The following is a 23,328-nucleotide window of genomic DNA, read 5'->3' as shown; positions in this document are numbered from 1 at the left end:
ATTAGACCTACACCATCAAAACATCAAATATCGGTTAAATTTGGTATAAAAATAACAGTTTGCCTATAGTGGACCCGGGTCCACAATCGGATTATGGACCCGGGTCCACTATAGGAAAAGGGGGTCCATAACAGGCAAAAAAACTTTTTTTTTCAAATGGCTATTTTCCCGCTCAAAAACAAATAAACTGATGAAACAAATAGTCAAAATTGTTCAAAAAACTTCAGTTTTCATTGTTTTGTACAAAGGGTTATGAAAAAGGGCTCAAAATATTGAAATTTGTGAAAAATGTGCATCGGCTCTACTAGGGGGTCCACTAATGGTTAAAATACCCTAGTATGCTATGTAAACAATAACAAACACGTTTTGTTTGGTTGACCATTATGTGCATTGTCCAGAAGTTTGGTTGAATTTGGTTGCCGGAGTCCCGAGTTATAATTGAAAATGATTACGGTAGTCTAGCTCGTACTTGTGTCAAACGCGTTCTGGTCTGAAATCCCTTTGGCCAATTGTCGCACTTACATCAATTTTCAGGGTGTGTCAAGATAGCACGACAAGATTGAAACTTCTTTTATATGAAAAGTGACATTGAATATCTCAGGATTGAAATCGAATTGGGGATCTGTGTCGGTCAAAAGGTGAGGCATTGTGGGCTGCACAAAATGGCTTAACTCAATTTGGCCCAAAATGCCCGTGCGACAAGTTAGCACGACAGTGACGATTTCCTCGCTGCTATCGAAATAACACCTCCCACCATTCATTCGACAGTCTCAGCAGCACATAATGAGATGCCCATTTTTTGTTGCTACCGTTTCGATTTCAACCAAATTTCCTTCCCCAAAATTCATTCACCGACTACCGAAAGAAAGAACCTCCCCTCCACGCCACGTCTTCCCCCCAGGGAGCTGGGGATGAAAGAACCGCTTTGACTGCGCAATCTATTGGCTTCGAATATTGAATTAAATCGGTGCGGCCAAAAACGAACATCAAACAGAGCGAGTCTGAACGAAATGAGAGCGCAGCAAAAAAAGTGGATCCCCAAATATGTTTTTTTTCGCCTTCACCACATTCGGAAGTCCCCCGCAGGGTTGGTCTCCCATTGAGACAGTGCTGCCAGTTGGAATCCAAGCCCCCCCCCCCCAAGGGAACACGAGGGGTGGCCAAACGTTGGTTGATTGAAAGGAATGAATAGAATGTGGCGAAAGCTCACATTGTGGGCTGGAAAAGGTAGGATCTTGAAATAGGTCCAAAATAGGTACATTCACCCTGGAATCCTTTTGGTGTCGCTTTCTGTCGACATCATTTCGTCAGTCCTTGGAGGCAATCCGAGGTATGGAAAGGAGGATCGCATACACATACAGCGAGAAACCAGAGCTGAACTTGCGAAAACATTGGTAGCTTTTTGTGGGAAAAGTGCCGGAACAGTGAGAACGATGTGAATAATGTTTGCGTTGAAGCTACATCGACAGCTGTATCATGAATGAACTGTTTTTATAGTGAGGAACGCCAAAATATTGGTGAAAGCTCGATGATTGAATTGTTATGAATCTCTTTATAATTCCTTTGAATTTTTAAAGCAAATTTGTTAAACAGTTCTAAACTGCCCATGTTCGCATAAATGTCCCATATGCAAAAACAGCAAGCTGAGAAAAACGCATTTGAAGTTTGTCCCACACATAAGGCTACGGGTTAAGTTTTCGCGAAAAAACTGGATTTCCTCCAGATTTCTTGTTTCTTGTTTCTTGTTTCTTGTTTCTTGTTTCTTGTTTCTTGTTTCTTGTTTCTTGTTTCTTGTTTCTTGTTTCTTGTTTCTTGTTTCTTGTTTCTTGTTTCTTGTTTCTTGTTTCTTGTTTCTTGTTTCTTGTTTCTTGTTTCTTGTTTCTTGTTTCTTGTTTCTTGTTTCTTGTTTCTTGTTTCTTGTTTCTTGTTTCTTGTTTCTTGTTTCTTGTTTCTTGTTTCTTGTTTCTTGTTTCTTGTTTCTTGTTTCTTGTTTCTTGTTTCTTGTTTCTTGTTTCTTGTTTCTTGTTTCTTGTTTCTTGTTTCTTGTTTCTTGTTTCTTGTTTCTTGTTTCTTGTTTCTTGTTTCTTGTTTCTTGTTTCTTGTTTCTTGTTTCTTGTTTCTTGTTTCTTGTTTCTTGTTTCTTGTTTCTTGTTTCTTGTTTCTTGTTTCTTGTTTCTTGTTTCTTGTTTCTTGTTTCTTGTTTCTTGTTTCTTGTTTCTTGTTTCTTGTTTCTTGTTTCTTGTTTCTTGTTTCTTGTTTCTTGTTTCTTGTTTCTTGTTTCTTGTTTCTTGTTTCTTGTTTCTTGTTTCTTGTTTCTTGTTTCTTGTTTCTTGTTTCTTGTTTCTTGTTTCTTGTTTCTTGTTTCTTGTTTCTTGTTTCTTGTTTCTTGTTTCTTGTTTCTTGTTTCTTGTTTCTTGTTTCTTGTTTCTTGTTTCTTGTTTCTTGTTTCTTGTTTCTTGTTTCTTGTTTCTTGTTTCTTGTTTCTTGTTTCTTGTTTCTTGTTTCTTGTTTCTTGTTTCTTGTTTCTTGTTTCAAGATTCAAGATTCAAGATTCAAGATTCAAGATTCAAGATTCAAGATTCAAGATTCAAGATTCAAGATTCAAGATTCAAGATTCAAGATTCAAGATTCAAGATTCAAGATTCAAGATTCAAGATTCAAGATTCAAGATTCAAGATTCAAGATTCAAGATTCAAGATTCAAGATTCAAGATTCAAGATTCAAGATTCAAGATTCAAGATTCAAGATTCAAGATTCAAGATTCAAGATTCAAGATTCAAGATTCAAGATTCAAGATTCAAGATTCAAGATTCAAGATTCAAGATTCAAGATTCAAGATTCAAGATTCAAGATTCAAGATTCAAGATTCAAGATTCAAGATTCAAGATTCAAGATTCAAGATTCAAGATTCAAGATTCAAGATTCAAGATTCAAGATTCAAGATTCAAGATTCAAGATTCAAGATTCAAGATTCAAGATTCAAGATTCAAGATTCAAGATTCAAGATTCAAGATTCAAGATTCAAGATTCAAGATTCAAGATTCAAGATTTAAGATTCAAGATTCAAGATTCAAGATTCAAGATTCAAGATTCAAGATTCAAGATTCAAGATTCAAGATTCAAGATTCAAGATTCAAGATTCAAGATTCAAGATTCAAGATTCAAGATTCAAGATTCAAGATTCAAGATTCAAGATTCAAGATTCAAGATTCAAGATTCAAGATTCAAGATTCAAGATTCAAGATTCAAGATTCAAGATTCAAGATTCAAGATTCAAGATTCAAGATTCAAGATTCAAGATTCAAGATTCAAGATTCAAGATTCAAGATTCAAGATTCAAGATTCAAGATTCAAGATTCAAGATTCAAGATTCAAGATTCAAGATTCAAGATTCAAGATTCAAGATTCAAGATTCAAGATTCAAGATTCAAGATTCAAGATTCAAAATTCAAGATTCAAGATTCAAGATTCAAGATTCAAGATTCAAGATTCAAGATTCAAGATTCAAGATTCAAGATTCAAGATTCAAGATTCAAGATTCAAGATCCTCTGTTATTTTTTGTTTTTGAATATTTTCAAATTTTGCTTGTTCTTAATTAGTACAGATCTTACATACTTAAAAGTAGTTTGCAATCTGGTTTGAAACTCCTCAACGTTGCATCATTAAGCAGCTTACGGACATTGGTCGAACATGTTTCCTAAATTCCCCTCCTCGTTCAACGACTTTGGTAATCCACTGGTAAAACATCCAGCACAATCTGTTCGCATATATCGTTCTCTAGTTTGGACCAACCATCCAGAACGAGAGTAAATCTTAATCGCATTAAGGCGCATTATCTCTGCGCTAGATTGAAGCGCCGATCTGCTGGAAAACATCCCGAAAACCATAACAATTCCCGGGCAAACTTTTACATCCTGGCCAGCAGCGAAAACCACGACGAGATGAACTTTTGCGATGGTGGACCTCCACCCTCCTCCCCTCCCCCCTCTTGAGTGATGAAAACAAATTTGAAAAACATAATTAAATTTTCCGCATAGTTTCCGACGAACATCATAAATTTCCACTTTGGGTCCATTTTGGAGCTCGCGAGTTGAGCAGGGCGCTGAATGGAACAGAAGCGACCGCACACCTGAGAACTGGACGGGATGAACATAGTCCCAGGCCCTGGGTGGTCATCATCGCTGCCGCGCGGGTTGCCTCTGGTCAGTTTCTAGTGTGGGCTCTCTGTTCGGTTTTTTTGCGACGACTAACAGGAGCGATGATGGTCGGCAGAGACAGCTATTAAAATCAGAGTTAGAAAAGGATTGTAATCGCTTTTAAAATTTGATTTGACCAAATATCCTAAGAAACATTCCTTAAAAAATGTTTTTGAAAATATAAGTCATGAAGTTTCGGTCAGTAAATAAAAATCTTATTAAAAACACAATAAGGTTAACTTGCCAAACTATTTTTATCTGGACATTAATTAAATTCCCTTAAACCTTTAAATATTTTATTCTTTAAATTCTTTGATTTTTTATTGATTTTTTTAAATTCTTTATATTCTGCAAATTCTTTAAATTCTCTAAATTTGAATTTGAATTTGAATTGAATTGAAATTCTTGAAATTCTTGAAATTCTTGAAATTCTTGAAATTCTTTAAATTCTTGAAATTCTTGAAATTCTTGAAATTCTTGAAATTCTTTAAATTCTTTAAATTCTTTAAATTCTTTAAATTCTTTAAATTCTTTAAATTCTTTAAATTCTTTAAATTCTTTAAATTCTTTAAATTCTTTAAATTCTTTAAATTCTTTAAATTCTTTAAATTCTTTAAATTTTTTAAATTCTTTAAATTTTTTAAATTCTTTAAATTTTTTAAATTCTTTAAATTCTTTAAATTCTTTAAATTCTTTAAATTCTTTAAATTCTTTAAATTCTTTAAATTCTTTAAATTCTTTAAATTCTTTAAATTCTTTAAATTCTTTAAATTCTTTAAATTCTTTAAATTCTTTAAATTCTTTAAATTCTTTAAATTCTTTAAATTCTTTAAATTCTTTAAATTCTTTAAATTCTTTAAATTCTTTAAATTCTTTAAATTCTTTAAATTCTTTAAATTCTTTAAATTCTTTAAATTCTTTAAATTCTTTAAATTCTTTAAATTCTTTAAATTCTTTAAATTCTTTAAATTCTTTAAATTCTTTAAATTCTTTAAATTCTTTAAATTCTTTAAATTCTTTAAATTCTTTAAATTCTTTAAATTCTTTAAATTCTTTAAATTCTTTAAATTCTTTAAATTCTTTAAATTCTTTAAATTCTTTAAATTCTTTAAATTCTTTAAATTCTTTAAATTCTTTAAATTCTTTAAATTCTTTAAATTCTTTAAATTCTTTAAATTCTTTAAATTCTTTAAATTCTTTAAATTCTTTAAATTCTTTAAATTCTTTAAATTCTTTAAATTCTTTAAATTCTTTAAATTCTTTAAATTCTTTAAATTCTTTAAATTCTTTAAATTCTTTAAATTCTTTAAATTCTTTAAATTCTTTAAATTCTTTAAATTCTTTAAATTCTTTAAATTCTTTAAATTCTTTAAATTCTTTAAATTCTTTAAATTCTTTAAATTCTTTAAATTCTTTAAATTCTTTAAATTCTTTAAATTCTTTAAATTCTTTAAATTCTTTAAATTCTTTAAATTCTTTAAATTCTTTAAATTCTTTAAATTCTTTAAATTCTTTAAATTCTTTAAATTCTTTAAATTCTTTAAATTCTTTAAATTCTTTAAATTCTTTAAATTCTTTAAATTCTGTAAATTCTTTAAATTCTTTAAATTCTTTAAATTCTTTAAATTCTTTAAATTCTTTAAATTATTTAAATTCTTTAAATTCTTTAAATCCTTTAAATTCTTTAAATTCTTTAAATTCTTTAAATTCTTTAAATTCTTTAAATTCTTTAAATTCTTTAAATTCTTTAAATTCTTTAAATTCTTTAAATTCTTTAAATTCTTTAAATTCTTTAAATTCTTTAAATTCTTTAAATTCTTTAAGTTCTTTAAATTCTTTAAATTCTTTAAATTCTTTAAATTCTTTAAATTCTTTAAATTCTTTAAATTCTTTAAATTCTTTAAATTCTTTAAATTCTTTAAATTCTTTAAATTTGTTATACAATAAAGATTATCATGGTAAATCTGTAAAGTGAATCGATCTCACCAAAAGTAGTCCAAATTGTAACAAATGAATAGCAGATACCATTACCTGAGTACAGAAAAAAACGACATTTGGATGTTTCTAGTAAAGCTGCAAAGTGATTCTAAAATTTTGACCGGAAACGTTCCTTGCCAGAACATTTTTGACATACCCGTTCCAATACACTGCATCCCTGAACTAAAATACTGCAAGTAAACTCTGGTTAAATTTAATAATGTTATTATCTTGTTCGTCCTAGCGCGAAACACGAACCCGAAACCGGCCACGTTCCCCGGAATTTGACGGGGCCCTTTTGGATGGAAGGATGGAAATGAAATTTTCCTCCCGGAACAACTCGGAAGGTCCAAGTAGGCCCACCCAGGATGCTGCGTTGCGTCGGCCAGGAAACGATTACTCGAAAATGGCCTGCTATAATCGTACATCGTGGGTCGTTCTGGGCCGGGTTTTGAAAATGAACACTTTCGGAAGGGCGATTACACGGAAATTTACCGGTCAATTTATCCGGTGGGTGTGTGTGTTATGAAGTTCCTGGATCTTTGGGGGAGGAAAGTCAGTACAAGAAACATCAAGCACCTGTGTTTACGATTATTTGACTTGGCAACTGCTAACTGCACACTTAACTCTTAATCGAGCTTTGTTCAGATGAGCTTTTGGAAACTGGAAGCTGAACCAATACAGGTCACATTTTACAATTTCTGATTATTAATCTTTATCGAACTACAGCAGGTTGACACTCCACAGATCTTAAGTTTGAGTCTTGAGGTGGAAGGCCTATTGTTTTGGCTCAAAGATGTGTATATGTTTATAAAGAGTGCCATAATTCAAACTTCCTGCAACAGTCAACAGTTTCAACAACAAAAGAAACTGAACAATAAACCACACGTACGAACTAGCTTTCTCCTAATGCCACAAGAAGCAACGGAAACTACAAATTGCCCTCGGCTGATGACTGACTCACTGAACCTCACTCCAACTATCAAAGCGGGAAGTCTCCTTGCAAGAAATACGAAACTTTAGTGTCTTTTCTTGGCTGCACCGCTGCTGGCTTCCCGCGGAGTTCATTACGGGCAATGCCACAACGCTTTATTCTTTGTACTTTTTTTTCCTTTGATAATCACCTTTTGTGATGTGATGATACTGCTACTGACTGATGCGGCTTCTGCACTTTTGCAGACTGCACACTCCCATTCACCTGCAGCTGCAGCTGTGCAGCGTTGCCATTCGTTCTTTGTGAGGATCAGAGTCGGAAACTCAAAAGAAAGTGGCATCGTTTTTTGTATTTCTTTTGTGGGATGGTGCATCTTTCATCCTTTCAGCAGTGTCAGAAGAGCAATGGTAGGAATAGTACATCTGAGGATGGTGAGCTTCAACGCAATGACTTAATAAAAAATTTTGTTCGAAAATAAAGCTTTGCCAATTTGCAAAAAACTAAATGTGACGATAAAGAAATATTTGAAACTTCTATGTTTTCTGACAAATTTGACACCCTTCCAGAATGTTACTTCCATTTTCATGTACAACTGTGGCAAGACCTGCGTGAAATAAGCTATAATAAGTTGGAAATGCAATACGAACGTTGCAGATCAAGACAAGAAATAACACATTAGGGTGATGATTCCTACAAAAAAAAAATATTGGCGGTTACTCGTATTCTTCTAAACTACTAATTTTGATTATTTGTGAGAAATAGTATTGATTTAAGGGTCTACAAGTTCATAAAACTATATTGAAAATAAATTTCATCTTAAAAATAAATTTCCGGATTAATGGACTTTTAAGGCAATTGTAGAAAAATCTAAGTTTTTGTCCCTCTGTCTATAAATTTAAATTACAGACCATGGTTTCAACATTTCAATGAAGAAAAATATATCTTATCACTAAAATAAAAATGCTCAAAAAACGATTATTATTATCAAATTGTAAAATCGATTGTTACACCCAAAACTGGCAGCGCTAGTCCGAGAGAATGATGGTCTCGAGTCGAGAGAATAGTGGTACCATTCACGGACGCAGAGAACACAGCTCGAGATGGGCGATAGAACTATTCTCTCGAGGTTCATTTGCAAAAAAAGTTCATCCGTCAAACAAAAAACCAAAAGTGTCGACAACGGGAATCGAACCAGAGACCTTCGATAAACCAATCCAATGACTTAGCTGCCTCGGCCACCACAGCTTGGTGACCAAGGAGAAGTCAGAAGTCGAGGTATGACACTTGTTGGAGATTTATTGATTCAACTAACGAATGTACTCATTTGTTATGATGGTGTGAGTTGGTACCATTATTCTATCGATTTTGGCACTGAGCCCTCAATAAATTTTGAGAGAACGATTATCTCGACTCTGAATTTTGGGTGTATACCAGAGTTATACTATTTGAAATGAATTTAATAATAAAAAGAATCGATATTCTTTACAATCATCTTGACATCAATCAGTTTTGGGAGTGTAAAAATAATTTTATTGATTTAAAATAGTCTCACAAAAAAAAATGATTTAACGAATTGATAAATGACAAGCCAGTAGCCAGGGAGGTCTCCTCAGAAATTTTTGGAAGGCATATGGGAGAGAGGGAAGAAGAAGAAAAGAAGAAGAAATTTTCTTCTTCCACCCCCCCCCCCCCCCCTTGAACCAAAGTTCTAGGCATTCTGGCTACATTTCTGGTAAATGATCAAAGCTGTTATAATGTTTAAAGCCATAAAGCCATTTCAAATCTTATTTAAAGATTTTGACCTTCTCCCCTTTCAAAATTTCCTACAAAAATCAGGAGGCTAAAGAAAAAAATTGCCAAAAATGAAATTTATAATGAAAAATTGTTCAATCGTTTGTAAAATATTTTGGATGAAATTTATTCGTATTATTAATCAAATAGAGCATTTCCAAGCTTTTGAAAAGTTTTAAATTTGAAGATCCCACATAAATTAAAAAACTTAGACAACACTTTAGAAAAAGCACTATTTTCATCATAAATTGTTATTTTGAAATTTTTTGAGAGTAACATAACTGTAACAATGTATTTAGCATTATGTGATTTTTTTTCCCATGAAAAAATAGGCTTGAATTTTGAAATGTAGTTTTGAGAAAAAAAATTGATGCAGAATTAAATTTGCAATCGAATCAACATCGTTTTCGCCTTCCTTACCTCTATGAGGAAAGGCTACAAAATCACTCGAAAAATGAACTTCTTTATTCGACCTCGTAGACCCACTTCACGTATACCTATCGATTCAGAATCAAATTCTGAACAAATGTCTGTGCGTGTGTCTGGATGTGAGTCCGTGCATCGAAAAATATGCACACGATTATCTCCGGATTAGCTAAACCGATTGTGACCTTTCGATCTGTCTTGGGGTCCCACAAGACCCTAGTTAATATTATGAAGTTTAGAAAAGCACTTCAAAAGTTATGCTAAAAAACGATTTTAACTAAACTTCCGAAGATTGTAAAAAGGGTGGTTTTTGTAAGCAAACCCGCCATGCTATACATTTTAAGAAGGTATTTAAAAGATCTTTCCAACGCGTTCAAAAGATTGAAGGTCTGACAACCCCATCAAAAGTTGTGAGCACTTAAGTGTTATTTATACACTTTTCTGAGGCCGGATCTCAAATATTTTAATGAAAAAGTTGTCCGGATCAATTATGTGACCCATCGTTGGATAGGTAATCAAAAGACCTATCCAACAAGCCCAAAAGATTGAAGATCTGACAACCCTATCAAAAGTTATAAGTACCTTAATGTTTTCAATAAACTTTTTTCGAGGCCGGATCTCACATATTTTGATAAAAATATGCGAGGAAGGCACCAACAACCTAAAGGTGGATTAAGCAAATTTTTTTCCCCAAAGAGCGTCATTTTCAATTTATAGCTCTTTTTAAATTACAAATAAAAATCATGTGATTTTAATTTTGAGTTTTTCAAAAAATAATAACAAAGAAAATGATTGAGGGGTCAAAATAAAAAAAAATAAAAATCAAATTATTCGCTCTACAGCATTGCCTTGGCGTCGGTTAACAAATAAACATTATTTTTTAAGCATTCATGAAATTTCATGTCATAATCAAAGGGTTTACTTTGGAAATATTTTTGAGATATTCCCAGCCAGCAATGCTTAATTAATTAATTGTAATGCTTAGAAAATTAGCTATAAATTTTCTTAGCGACATAAAGGGTCCACACACGCAAACAGCTTTTGCTCAGACTTTTTGCCTTCCTCACCTCACTGAGGCAAGGCTATAAAATCACTCGAAAAATGAACTTCTTAAATACACCTCCTAGATATACCTTCACGTATACCTATCGACTCAGAATCAAATTCTGAACAAATGTCTGTGGGGATGTGTGTAGACATGATTTTTTTCCACACGATTATCTCAGAACTGACTGAACCGATTTTGGCCGGATCCGCCTTATTCTGTTCGTTTTGGGGTCCCCTAAGACCCTATTAAATTTTATTTTGTTTAGTAAAGTATTTAAAAAGTTATGCCAAGAATTTTTTTTTTGTAGATACAAAAAGGGTGATTTTTTGCATAACCTCAAATAGTAGTTTATGCAACAAGTTGCAAAAAGTGGATTTTTTCAGCACGAGTCGTACATTTATCCAACGAGGTTCACCGAGTTGGATAAATACGAAGAGTGCTGAAAAAATCAAGTTTTGCAACGAGTTCCATACAACAATTTTTGCAATTCCAAAAAACACACACTGAGTGAAATTTTATGTCAAATTTTCATGTATTTTGTCAATAAATCGTTTAAATCAAAAAAATATTGAAAAGTGTTACTTTTCGAAACAAGTGCTGAAAAGTTCAACTTTTCAGCACCCATTTGAGTGCTGAAAAGTAGAACTTTTCAGCATTTATTTTGAAAAGTGTTGCTATTCGATTCTGTTATTTTTGGTACAGAAAAGTAGGCTATTTCGTCGCTCAAGAATGACAGGAAAAGTAAGTAGTTTCACGACGGAATTGCAAAAAGATCTTTTTGTTTACGTGCGAGAGTCGCGCAAGATGCGCAACGCCCGGTTGCCATATTGCTTCAAATGAGAGTCTGCATGTTTTCTGGAAAAGTCTGTATCAGGTATATATTTTTTTTTCATAAACTTATTTTCATTATTACTTTGTTGATGTGAGGAAGGCACCACCGCCCTAATGGTGGATTAAGAACCGTTTTAATATGAAAATTGTCATATATCTGAATAGAAAACAGTTAGAGTCCCACTTTTTATATTAGGTTCTATAGAAATGTTATGCAAGGTTAACTGATTTGATTGTTTCAAAATTTTCTTCAAAAATAAAAAAAAAAACTTGCGAAAATAGCTATTTTTAATAAGTTCTTCAAAAAACTAAAAAAAAACTTGCAAAAATAGCTATTTTCGCAAGATTTTTGGCTTTTTAAGAAACAATTGAAACAATTAGATCAGTTTAGGTGTTGTTAACTTTGCATAACATTTCTACAGGACCTGATACAAAAAGTGAGACTCTTACAATTTTTTTTAATTTAAAATTTACCGCTTTTGCAATAATTAGTTTTTAATGTGAAAGTTTTTATTTTGCAAAAAAAATCAAAATATCAAAACGAGACCTACCATGCTTAATATGATTAACAACGCAGGAAATGCATTTTAAATTGTTTTCAGTGAAAAGGATTTCTTTGTTACTAAAATTTGAAGGAACTAAAGTTTACTTGATGTTTTGTCTCACACATCCACACTACCGATCTTTAGATTTGATTAGAAAATGTGTATATGAATCAACAGTTTGAAGTCAACAGACTGAAGTCTAGAATTTTAGTCACAAAATTTGAGGTTGATTTTTGAATTTTATTCATGCATTTATTTCCATCGGGCATATAATATTGGCTTGTTGGCAACACGTTGCCGTTCAGTTACAGCTTATAAAAGGTATTTTCAAAGGATAAAGAGTAATAAACAGCTCAGTATGAAGTTAGAAAACAACTTACCATTAAAAGTTTTGCAATATAATTTGTTTGAATAGTGAGAAACTGCAAAATTGATGAAAATAGGACCGAATCCTGCACCTGCCAAATTGACGAAAATTTACCCCAGTTATTACAGACAAAACATACTTTATCAAACAAAAAAATATTTTAAATACAGAATAGTAATAAAAATAATCACCCTTATTGCTTTTAATACTGCAAGAAAAAAAAACATCCTGCAGACAAGAAAGAATACCTTTATCATTGGCCAGGTGAAAACAGAGAATGATAGTTTAACAGTTTGGCTGATGCACTTTTCCCTCAGGGATGGTTGAAAGAAGCGAAAAAAAAGCTGGCTGAAATGGGAACTAAACGTTGCAGTCAAAAGATGCGGATTGCGTGCCAAGCGGAAATAGTTCACAAAAAAAACGCTCTTGTTTCTAGTCATGATACTTGTTTCTGCCGTTTGAAGCTGGAATGTCGGAGGATTAAATCACCTTGTGAACATTTTTTGCTACTTTTTTGTAGGGTTTTTTTTACATATTTTGTTCCTTCAATAAAAAAATGATGTGAAAACAAAAAAAGAAAAATCGAATAATTTTGTTGCTTTTTAATCCATTTCAGGATCAAACCAAGCTTATCCTCCTGGTTTCGGAAAGTCGACCCGGGGTCGGAACCGACAACAAAGTGAAAAATAACAATCCCAACCAGCAGCGGAGAACAAACTTGGTTTGGCTTTCTGATGTCACCAGCGAAAAAGCAAAACAGATCCTCCTAGCGTGGGGAGAGGGACACTCTCGGCTGGTGCCGAAAGGATCACAGAAAAGTTTTAATTATCGTCCCAAATTAATTACCAACAGGATCCTTTCATTACCCTCTCCTCTCCTCCCACGACCCTCTTCACTGGAACCTGCTGGATTTTCCAGTTTAAATTTGGCTTTAGCCAAGGCCACATCGTCAACCTCATTTAGCGTCAGAGTCCTCCCTTTTGGAGAAGTTTCGCCCACCGGGGACAAATTAGTGTTGTTCCAGGACTTGCTGTCGACCGCGTCATATTTCACTATTTTGTAAACGCGGGATGCGAATTTAATTGATGTACGCTTCGATTGCAGTGGCGTCACCCTGATATAATTCCTGTGGTAGAAATGGTTTTATGTAATAGGAGATTTAAGATCTAGCATTTTCTAATTAGTGATTTGGAATATTTTACTTAAAGTTTTGGTAAAGTTCCGCAAAATTATGTTTCAAAATAAGTCAGTTCATTTCAACAAATTATTTGAAATTTTCCACAAACTCTTTAAACTCCCCCTTCTCCCACAACAAATCACACTAACCCACTTTGTGGGTGACGACCCAAATCAAAGGGCTCGTTCCGACAAAACCACCGGCGACAAATTGCACTTGTCTTGATCGGCCTTTCATTTCATTAACTAAACCATCACAAGTGTCGAACGGGGAGAAAAAGAGAAGAGAACTGGGTCAGTCCAGCCATTCAGCACGATTGTGACCGGACCGGACCGGACATCAATCCGGGGGTGGACTCTGGTTTTGGCCTCAACGTGTAGGGGTCGGCCTGCTGCTGCTGCTGACCTCAACAACAAACGACGGGATTCGAAGAACCGCAGAAGGGAGATACTGTCGGACGGACTGTCTCTATATTTAGACTGGGAGCGAACGGTGCGGCCAACTCAAAAAGGGTACATCAATCAGAGCAGGAACTGGGAAGAACAGCTGGTGGGGAAGAGGGCGTAAAGTAGACATCAAAAGCTTATCATTTTAAAAACTTCGAAATGTTCTGTTAATGTCAGGAGGTCAGAACTTGTTATTAAAACACTCAAATTAGCTGTTATAATAACACAAAATAACAACAGAGAATCAAAAAAATCACTCATTCTGTTATCAAACATTATTACAAGAAAATCTGATAACATAGAAGAGCAATTTTCTACGAAATCGGTATTTTTTCTTCAATTTTATTTCTTGTATTTTTTAATCCGACTGAAACTTTTTTGGTGCCTTCGGTATGCCCAAAGAAGCCATTTTGCATCATTAGTTTGTCCATATAATTTTCCATACAAATTTCGCAGCTGTCCATACAAAAATGATATGCGAAAATTCAAAAATCTGTATCTTTTGAAGGAATTTTTTGATCGATTTGGTGTCTTTGACTAAGTTGTAGGCAGGCCTGCAAAATGTTTCCAACCCATCGTACACATGAAGCAAACCAAAATGTCAGTTCACTGCTAGCATGTGACTGTAAGCCTACTGTGTCCGTTCAACCACTGCCGCCTGACTCGTGCCGGTCGGCAGCTGAAGAATGAGAGACGTGAAAAAATGAGCTACACTCACTCAATTCGTGTCGTATGACTGACTCGTAAAATCCTCTCTAAACACTGTTTTGACTATTTTTAAACAATTGAATGGTTCTAGACTGTGCAAAACACTTAAAACAACCATAACTTATATTCAAAATTACATTTCCACGCATAAATACCAACTTTTTGTGTAAAAACTTGTTTCTTTATGTGTGTGCGTGCAACGTCGAATGAGCGTTGGTCGACTACTGCCTCGCATTACAGTTGCTCAGTGAGCTAGGGCACTCACGACTGAGTCGGGTTTGTTTATGTCACGGTTTTGCGGTTCAGTGAATGGATCTGAAAAAATCGTGTATGCGTCGCCGATTTTCACGTCAGGACCCCCGACATTTTCAGCTCTGGTTGTAGGTATGGATATGGACTACACTGAAAAAAAAATGATACACGGTAAAAAAAATTTGGTGATTTTTAATTTAACTTTTTGTTACTAAAACTTGATTTGCAAAAAAACACTATTTTTATTTTTTTTATTTTTTGATATGTTTTAGAGGACATAAAATGCCAAAAAATCTTTGACCGAGTTAAGACTTTTTGAATCAATACAGATTTTTTCAAAAAATCGAAAAATTGGTCGCAAAAATTTTTCAACTTCATTTTTCGATGTAAAATCGAATTTGCAATCAAAAAGTACTTTAATAAATTTTTGATAAAAAGCACCGTTTCCAAGTTATAACCATTTTTAGGTAACTTTTTTGAAAATAGTCGCAGTTTTTCATTTTTTAAAAAGAGTGCCCATGTTTGCCCACTATTAAAAAAAATATTTTTGAAAAGCTGAGAAAATATTTTGCTTTTTCGGACTTTGTTGATACGACCCTTAGTTGCTGAGATATAGCCATGCAAAGGTTAAAAAACAGAAAAATTTATGTTTTCTAAGTCTCACCCAAACAACCCACCATTTTCTAATGTCGATATCTCAGCAACTATAGGTCCGATTTACAATGTTAAAACATGAAACATTCGTAAAATTTTCCGATCTTTTCTAAAAAAAATATTTTCAAAAATTTAAAATCAAGACTAACATTTCAATCGGGCCAAACATTCAATATTACGCCCATCAACCTCAAATCTTAAACTATTCAGAGTGTGGTAACATTACATCTAAAAAGGGGTTTTATGTTAGAAAAAAGGTATAATTTTACCTCTAATAATGTGTAAATTAACATCTCTAGCTTACTAAGTCCTACTAAGTCCGCGTCCCAACCCGCACGGCTAACTCGCCGCTGTGAAAACTGGACGATCACGCTACAACCACGTTTTGCCTTCCTCACCTCACTGAGGCAAGGCTATAAAATCACTCGAAAATTGAACTTCCCAAATATACCTTCTAGATATACCTTCACGCAAGGGTCCTGATTTTCGGTTCAATGAGCAGAAACCACTCACTCATCGCCTATCCATTCGGCACCTATTCCAACCCGCTAGCATTCATGAGCGAATGAGTCTCGCAAGCAGCCAACGAGTGGCCCGAACTGTTCACTCAGCGAACAAATACATCGTGAAAATATTTGCCTACTCCGCCGGTCGACGACACTCACACGCTAACATGCTCAGCGAAGAGCCATTCTCACAAAATGCCAGCGCTGCAGTCTTTTTATCTTCACGCCCTCAGTTTGCCATCAATTTGATTTTTTCTTTGTGGAAGTGTCTTTGAATGGTGTCAATAATGTTATGAAATCAAAACAAATGCACAATTTAATTGATAACATTGATTTTAGGCAACCCAAATCAATGAGTATAACGCAGCCCATCAGAGAAAAAATGTTTTCAGTTCAGAGTGATCGGAGACAACTGGCCTGTCAGAACCGTTCGGAGACGGAGCCGATCAGAGAGAGAAGGAGAGTAGAAGAGAGAGTGTTCGGGAGCGAATGGTGTGAAAGTGACAATCGGTAGGAATTCATCAGAGCAGTATCGCGTCGCCTGCTATTTGAGCTCGCGAATGGAGTGGTTGATTTTGAGCAATCAGGACCCTTGCCTTCACGAATACAAATCGACTCAGAATCAAATTCTGAGCAAATGTCTGTGGGGATGTGTGAAGACATGGTTTATTTTTTCACATGATTTTCTCAGAACTGGCCGGGTCAGCCCAATTCGATTCGTTTTGGGGTCCCATTAGACCCTATTAAAATTTGTTCTGTTTAGTAAAGTATTTAAAAAGTTAAGCTAAGAAAAAGATGTTTGTATCTACAAAAAAGGGTGATTTTTTGCATAACCTCAAATGCCCGTGTCTTTTTGTTTACGTGCGAGAGTTGCGCCAGATGCGAAACGCCCGGTTGCCACATTGCTTCAAATGAGAGTTTGTTTGTTTTCTGGAAAAGTCTGTATCAGGTATATATTTTTTCATAAACTTATTTTTTTAACTTTGTTAATGTAAGGAAGTCACCAACCATTGGAATGGATTAAGAATTTGAGAAAGAAATTGATTTTGGTTTTGGTTTTGGTTTTTATTTATTTGTAGTAGGCAGTGTTCAACGTTCAAATGGAAATGAAAACCAGACATTTTGGAGAAAGTCACTTGTTAATATACGATTCATCTCATTTTTTTTAAATTCTTCAGAAAACTATTCTCTACAATGTGATTGATTCGAAAATTATTTGAAATGTTATAGTGTCATATAGCAGAGGATTAAAATAATAGTTTTGGAGCCTTTTAGGTAATACATAGCTTTTTAATTAAATACTCCAAGTTTAGCATTGTTTTATGCTCGAATTTTTATCCAGTATATTGATGACAAATTGTACAAAGAAATGATTTTTTTTTTCATTTGTATTGAGGTTTCAAGCTGGGTTTCGGGGCTTGGAAACTTTTTATCAGAGGTCAAATTTTTGTCAAAAATGTTATTTAGAGTTTCTTTAGGCATACTCATAAGAAATTTGATGGATATAAACATGAACCCAAAAAAAAAATCTTTAAAAAATAGTTTTAGACCCACCAAGACATATTTTGTCGGACCCCGCAAACTGTCCCAAAACAAACCTTTATTCCATGGTTCCAAATATCATAATTTTTCACTTAATGTTCTCAAAAAATACACGCATAGTCTTTCGATTTTTTACACAAGTTTTAAAATATGAAAAACAAGCCGTTTGGAGGTCGCACATTTGATTTTCATGTAAACTTTGGCAAATATGGGTATTTACCGAGAAAAGATTATCATTATGAAGCCCACTCTATCAAAATAAAACAAAATAAAAAATATCGAAATTTTAGAAGATATTTCGGAAATATTTTGCCCTTCGTGTCCTATGACTATGCTAACTATGCTGACCACTGAACCTCCAGCTGCTCGACCCTCGAACGATTCTAGTGAAAAGTATGCAAATTCTAGTGATTTGTCATCTGGCTGTCTGCTTGCTACTACCAATGCTGCATCTGCCCCACAAAGTGAATATCGAACAATTTGGCAAGACCCCGGCCAATAGCGCCGAGATTTCCGAGTTTCTGCTGCGAATATTAATTTTCCTCGGATAATATATTCATGTGGCCTGTGGGTGCCCCTCAAGGAGAAAGGGAAAACCGTTCATCTTTCGTTCGGAAACCCCCGCAGGAATGATTGAGGATTTAACAAGTTTTCTTGAGAGACTTTCGTGTTTTTTTGCTGCTTGCAAATTTGAACCCAAACCCGAGTAGCATCCGGAGGTTGGATTGGAAATAAATATCGACGGAGGATACAAATTGATGTTATGTAATTTCGAGCGAATCGTTTTATGGAAATGGATTTTCCTGCTTCAAATCCGGCCACCACCTCATTTCCTTAAATTTCCCTTCACTTTTCACCGCACCAACAACGGTTGGAAAGTCGTAAATTGAATCTTGAGATTGAATAAATTTCGCACTGATTGCAAAGTTATGTAGTACCAGGTGGCTCCAGTGGGGCGTGTTTATGCAGATATTTGCTGGGCAGTTCTCGAGAAGAAATTGTTCTTTTTTTTGAAAATGTATGCTTAAGTTTGACTAAAGAAGGTAGAATGCCAATCCGTGTTGAGTTGTTTAAAAAACGTTATAATAAATAAATAAAAGAGATTTCATTATGAACATTAAAATTAATTAATCTAAATGCTAGAGAGTGATTCTAAGACAACTGCTGAGGACCATCATTGCTGTCTCTGAAAATAAATGCCATGAAGTCACCTTCTTGGTTACCCAACATCCGGAAGAACAATCATTTTTATTTCCGGTTTTATGAGGCAGGTTCCAAGCAGAACATCCAGAAGGGACTTTGGGAGAAAGTTCAAACAGTCACGTAACTGTGACAAGGCGTCAAACGGAACACCAAAATCAGCTCTTCCATTCACGAGAAGATTCTAAACGAAGTATTTTAAGGTGAGTCAACCTAACCTCAAACCAAACGCTGCTAAAATTAGGCCAAAATCAGTCGTTTTCGCAGAAGCGCTGCTGAAAGACGCCTCCCAAAAAAGAGTGCCAAAGTCACGTCCAGCCAACTTCCTTCCCGGGCTGTGATCTTCTGCGCGGGGGGAAATTACGTTTGTGGATTGAGCCTACGTGAGAATGAGGCCTGCCGAAGACTTGTCGAAATTCGCGCTCGAGTTTGATTGCCCCTGTAGTAAAAAAATAAAACTCACTTTCTAGAACCGGCCACCTCCTCGACGATGCATCGGTTCCGTCGCCACCGGCACGGCGAGATGGTCCAGTAGCTGGATGCGGCACTGCGGGCCCAGCCCTCCTCCGGGTACAGCAGGACCTGGAAGTGGAAAGAAAAGGGGTTTGTAAGTGGCTTTTATTGCTTTTGTTATATTTTTTAAAATTTTCAACTGAATTTTAAATTTTAGTGTTTATTATATAATATATATAATGATAAAATTTGTTTAAAAAAGCTTTCACAACTTTGGTTTGCGACTACACTTTTGCTACTAAGCAATTCGCAGTGATTTTGAAAAAGTTTTTTTTTACCTGTAACTTTGTGAGTACTTTCTCTATCTAAAGCAGACATTTTGCATCATAAATTCGTTCAATTCTCGCTCTACAATTTTCGCAGCTGAGAATGGATTTTCTGATGACTGTTTGTTTTATATGACCAAACATTCATTCAGTGTAGTATTTTTTGCCTTCCTCACTGAGATAAGGCTATAATCCTGCTCGAAAAAATGAGCTTTTGAAAAGAAGTTCGTAGATCCACCTTCATGTATACATATCGACTCAGAATCGAAAACTGAACAAATGTCTGTGTGTATGTGTGTGTATGTGTATTAGGGTGTTTCATCCAAACAAAAAAGTTCTCAGAATCAGGCAAACCGAGGTTCCCCTAGTAGAGGATACCCATAGGGACTCTCATGCCAAATATCAGCCTATTTGGTTGAGAATTGGCCTGTCCCCAGCGGTTTAAAGTTTACATGTAAATTTCTATGGGATTTTTATGCTTTTCGTTCAATCGTTCCTACAGGTCTGGGGAACATTGGATTCACTCGGAATAAAGACAGGTGTGTAGGGGATGGTCCAATGAACAAATTCTAGAAGGAATTAGGATTGTACATTGTCCTTAGTATGCTATGACGGCTAGGTGAAAATTACGACGCCCCATGTCAGACGGTGAACACGTGGCAGAGCATACACTCAAGTTTTGGCTCAGAAACATTCTTTTAAGTAATAAAATTATAATTATTGATGTTCCTGTAACAACTTGATCTATACAAAATAACGTAAAATGATGATTTTGTAATAATAATGCAATCGATGCCTCTCCACGTGTTCACCGTCTGACATGGGGCGTCGTAATTTTCACCTAGCCGTCATAGCATACTAAGGACAATGTACAATCCTAATTCCTTCTGGAATTTGTTCATTGGACCATCCCCTACACACCTGTCTTTATTCCGAGTGAATCCATGTTGTCCCCAGACCTGTAGGAACGATTGAACGAAAAGCATAAAAATCCCATAGAAATTTACATGTAAACTTTAAACCGCTGGGGACTGGCCAATTCTCAACCAAATGGGCTGATATTTGGCATGAGAGTCCCTATGGGTATCCTCTACAAGGGGAACCTCGGTTTGCCTGTTTCTGAGAACTTTTTTGTTCGGATGAAACACCCTATTGTGTATGTATGTGTATGTATGTGACCAACAAACTAGCTCATGTTTCTCGGCACTGGCTGAACCGATTTGAACCGAACCTGCATTCGACATGGTTTAGGGTCCCATAGATCGAGTTTTATACAGATTGATGTTTCGGTAAGTAGTTCAAAAGTTATGCAAAAAATCTGTTTTCGCATATATCTGGATGTTAGATAAATGGCCACAAATTGAATACCATCAAATTACACAACGTTGGTAAGTGAAAGACCTTTCCAATGAGTCCAGAACATTGAAGATCTGGCAATCCTGTCTCATGTTATGACCACGTAAGTGATATTTATGTACTTTTAAAGGCCGGGTCTCACTTAAATGTAACTAAACTATGTCCGGATCTATCATCCGATCCATTGTTGGTTAGGTAATCGAAAAACCTTTCAAACGAGTCCAAAACAATAAAGTATTGGCAACACTGTCTCATGTCGTGGCCACTTAAGTGATATTTATGCACTTTTTTAAAGCTAGATCTCCCTTATTTGTTTGTAAACAATTTCCGAATCCATCAACCAACCGAAAGGTACTTTACAGACTTTTTGATAATCCGCGAGAATCCGCAAGAAAGTGCTAGAAGATTCTGGAATTCATTGAAAAAAGTGTCGCTTCGTGGCCTCGGAAGTTGGGCCATCAGTCGTGTGGTGTTCGTGGGGGAGATCGGTGGGCAAGTGAGAATCCGCAAGAAAGTAGTGGAAGTTTCTTGAATTTATTGATAGAAGGCTTCGCGATGTCGTGTATATGTTGAATTTCTGTAGTTGAGCCGGTTGTTCGAGGTCCGGACTGGACAAATTCGTGGTGAAATTTGTTGCAAAGAAATCGTGCGCGAAGAATTTCATGAAATCGATTGAAACAGTTGACTGTATCAGCACTATTTGAGGTTTACATGATAATGAATAATACGTTTCTTAAAATTTCATTTCGTTTTGAAAGCCCTTCCCATAGCATCGTTGCTCGGATGGCACGCCGACGGTAAGATGTAAAAAATTACGGGATTGAGTATATAAGTCCTTCTCAAAGCGTCGAAGATCGGAAGGCAACGATTATGTTTCATTCTCTGGTCATATCATCTACCAATAATGAATCGTTGATTGGAAGGCACACCGCCGGTCTAGTTCGTTTAAGTTATTGTTTTAGTTTCATTACAATCGGTTACGTGGTGTCCTGTTTTCTTTTCGTTTAAATTCGTTGATCGTAATAATTTATTCCAACTGGCAGTTTTAGTATTAATTCATCAAACTATCGATTTTATGAAGAGTAAAGCGTCTTTTATTTACTATTTTTGAAATTTGCTCGCGTTATCTAAATTGTACAAACAGTAAAAATATACTGACAAGTCCAGCCCATAGCACTACTGCTCGGTTGGCACGCGTTCGATTAAAAAACTTTGAAATAATCAATTATTTATCTTTCCGCAGTCGGCTGCCTAAGATTTAAAATTTTCAACCGATAAACAAAATGCTCATGGTCACATCACTGCAACTCGTGAATCCTGACCTCATACCCATCTACTAACCCCCTCAAAACTCATGTGATACTGGTCGTGGCCGGCGCCGGTATTGATCAGCATGATAGGGCCCTTTGAGAAGTTGCGAATTGAGGAAAGATAGCACCCACTCATCTTCCACGGCTCGTGGATGTAACTTCTGGAGGTCCTGGTCAATAACGGAGTAGCAACTGCGGGTGGGCACCTATGCTTATGCTTATGCTTAAAGCCACCGAAAGTTTGATTTTAGCGAAATATTTGCAGTTTTTCTATTTTTAAAAATAGTGACCATGACTGACTATTTCAATAAAATTTTTAATGAATAGTTCAAGAAATTTGCTATAAAATTGTCTAAGAGCATTGAAGATTGGACCTCCGGTTGCTGAGATACAGCCACTTTAAGGGAAAGAAACACGAAAATTGAAGTTTTCTAAATTTCACCAAAACAACCCACCATTTTCTAATGTGGATTCTCAGTAACTAATTGTCCGATTTTAAGTGTTAAAATATGAAACATTCGTGAAATTTTCCGATCATTTCGAACAAAATATTATGTAAATTTTTAAATCAAGACTAACATTTTTAATAGGCGTAATATTCAATGTTTGGCCCTTCGGTGGCTATATCTTGAAAACAGAGCCTGTTATCAAAAAGTCTGTAAAGTAGGGTAGAGTAGTCATCAATGAGACACGGGGAACAATGATAAAATGGCTCTCACAAGTCGTAGTTTCAACCAATCAGGCTCATAATTTGAGGAAAGGTGTGTATACTGGATACACTTCTGCCATAATAGTGGCTTTGGTTGTGGACGCTCCCTTGCAAAGTTATTCATAAATGTTAGATTTTGGGGTGTTAAAGTAAATTATGACTGAAAATTACATTTTCGCTCATAGGCTGCCAATAACACAAAAACTAATATTTCTCCAAATTTCTTTCGTCATTTCATAGGGCATGAGTTGGGCTACAATGGCCTTTCATTAGATTTGACCAAAATTAAGAATATACCCAGAATCCAGGGCTGTCTCATTGTTCCCCACTCTTTTCAGCCCATGGGTAACAATGAGACACTTTGATTTTTCTTCATTAAACTTTTCAAAATCTAGGGAAATCTTTCAAATTATGAATTGGAAGTGATTTTTGGCATATTTATTGAGTTTTGACTTCATTTAGCCAAAAATATAAAGTTATTTGGTATAAATAAATGGATTTTACTAAATTTATTAACTTTTTAGTATAACTTTTGTTAATTAAAGTTTCAAGTTGGCAAAATTGCTTTAAAAT

The 23,328-nt window shown here is 35.0% G+C and overlaps 1 protein-coding gene across 2 annotated transcripts in view; it reads right to left on the bottom strand.

Annotated features, from left to right (window-relative positions):
* Positions 1 to 23,328, bottom strand: part of LOC120425007 (uncharacterized) — a 157,116-nt gene that overhangs the window by 69,708 nt on the left and 64,080 nt on the right. For both annotated transcript variants that reach the window (XM_052708584.1, XM_039589382.2), the window contains one exon: positions 19,065 to 19,183. In XM_052708584.1, coding sequence (XP_052564544.1) covers positions 19,065 to 19,183 — 119 coding nt within the window. The remainder of the gene's footprint in view (positions 1 to 19,064; positions 19,184 to 23,328) is intronic.

This window comes from Culex pipiens, chromosome 2, assembly GCF_016801865.2.
Source record: "Culex pipiens pallens isolate TS chromosome 2, TS_CPP_V2, whole genome shotgun sequence".
Classification (NCBI taxonomy): Eukaryota; Metazoa; Arthropoda; class Insecta; order Diptera; family Culicidae; genus Culex; species Culex pipiens.
Note: the sequence above shows the minus strand (reverse complement) of the source record. Positions and strands in the feature narration are given on the sequence as shown.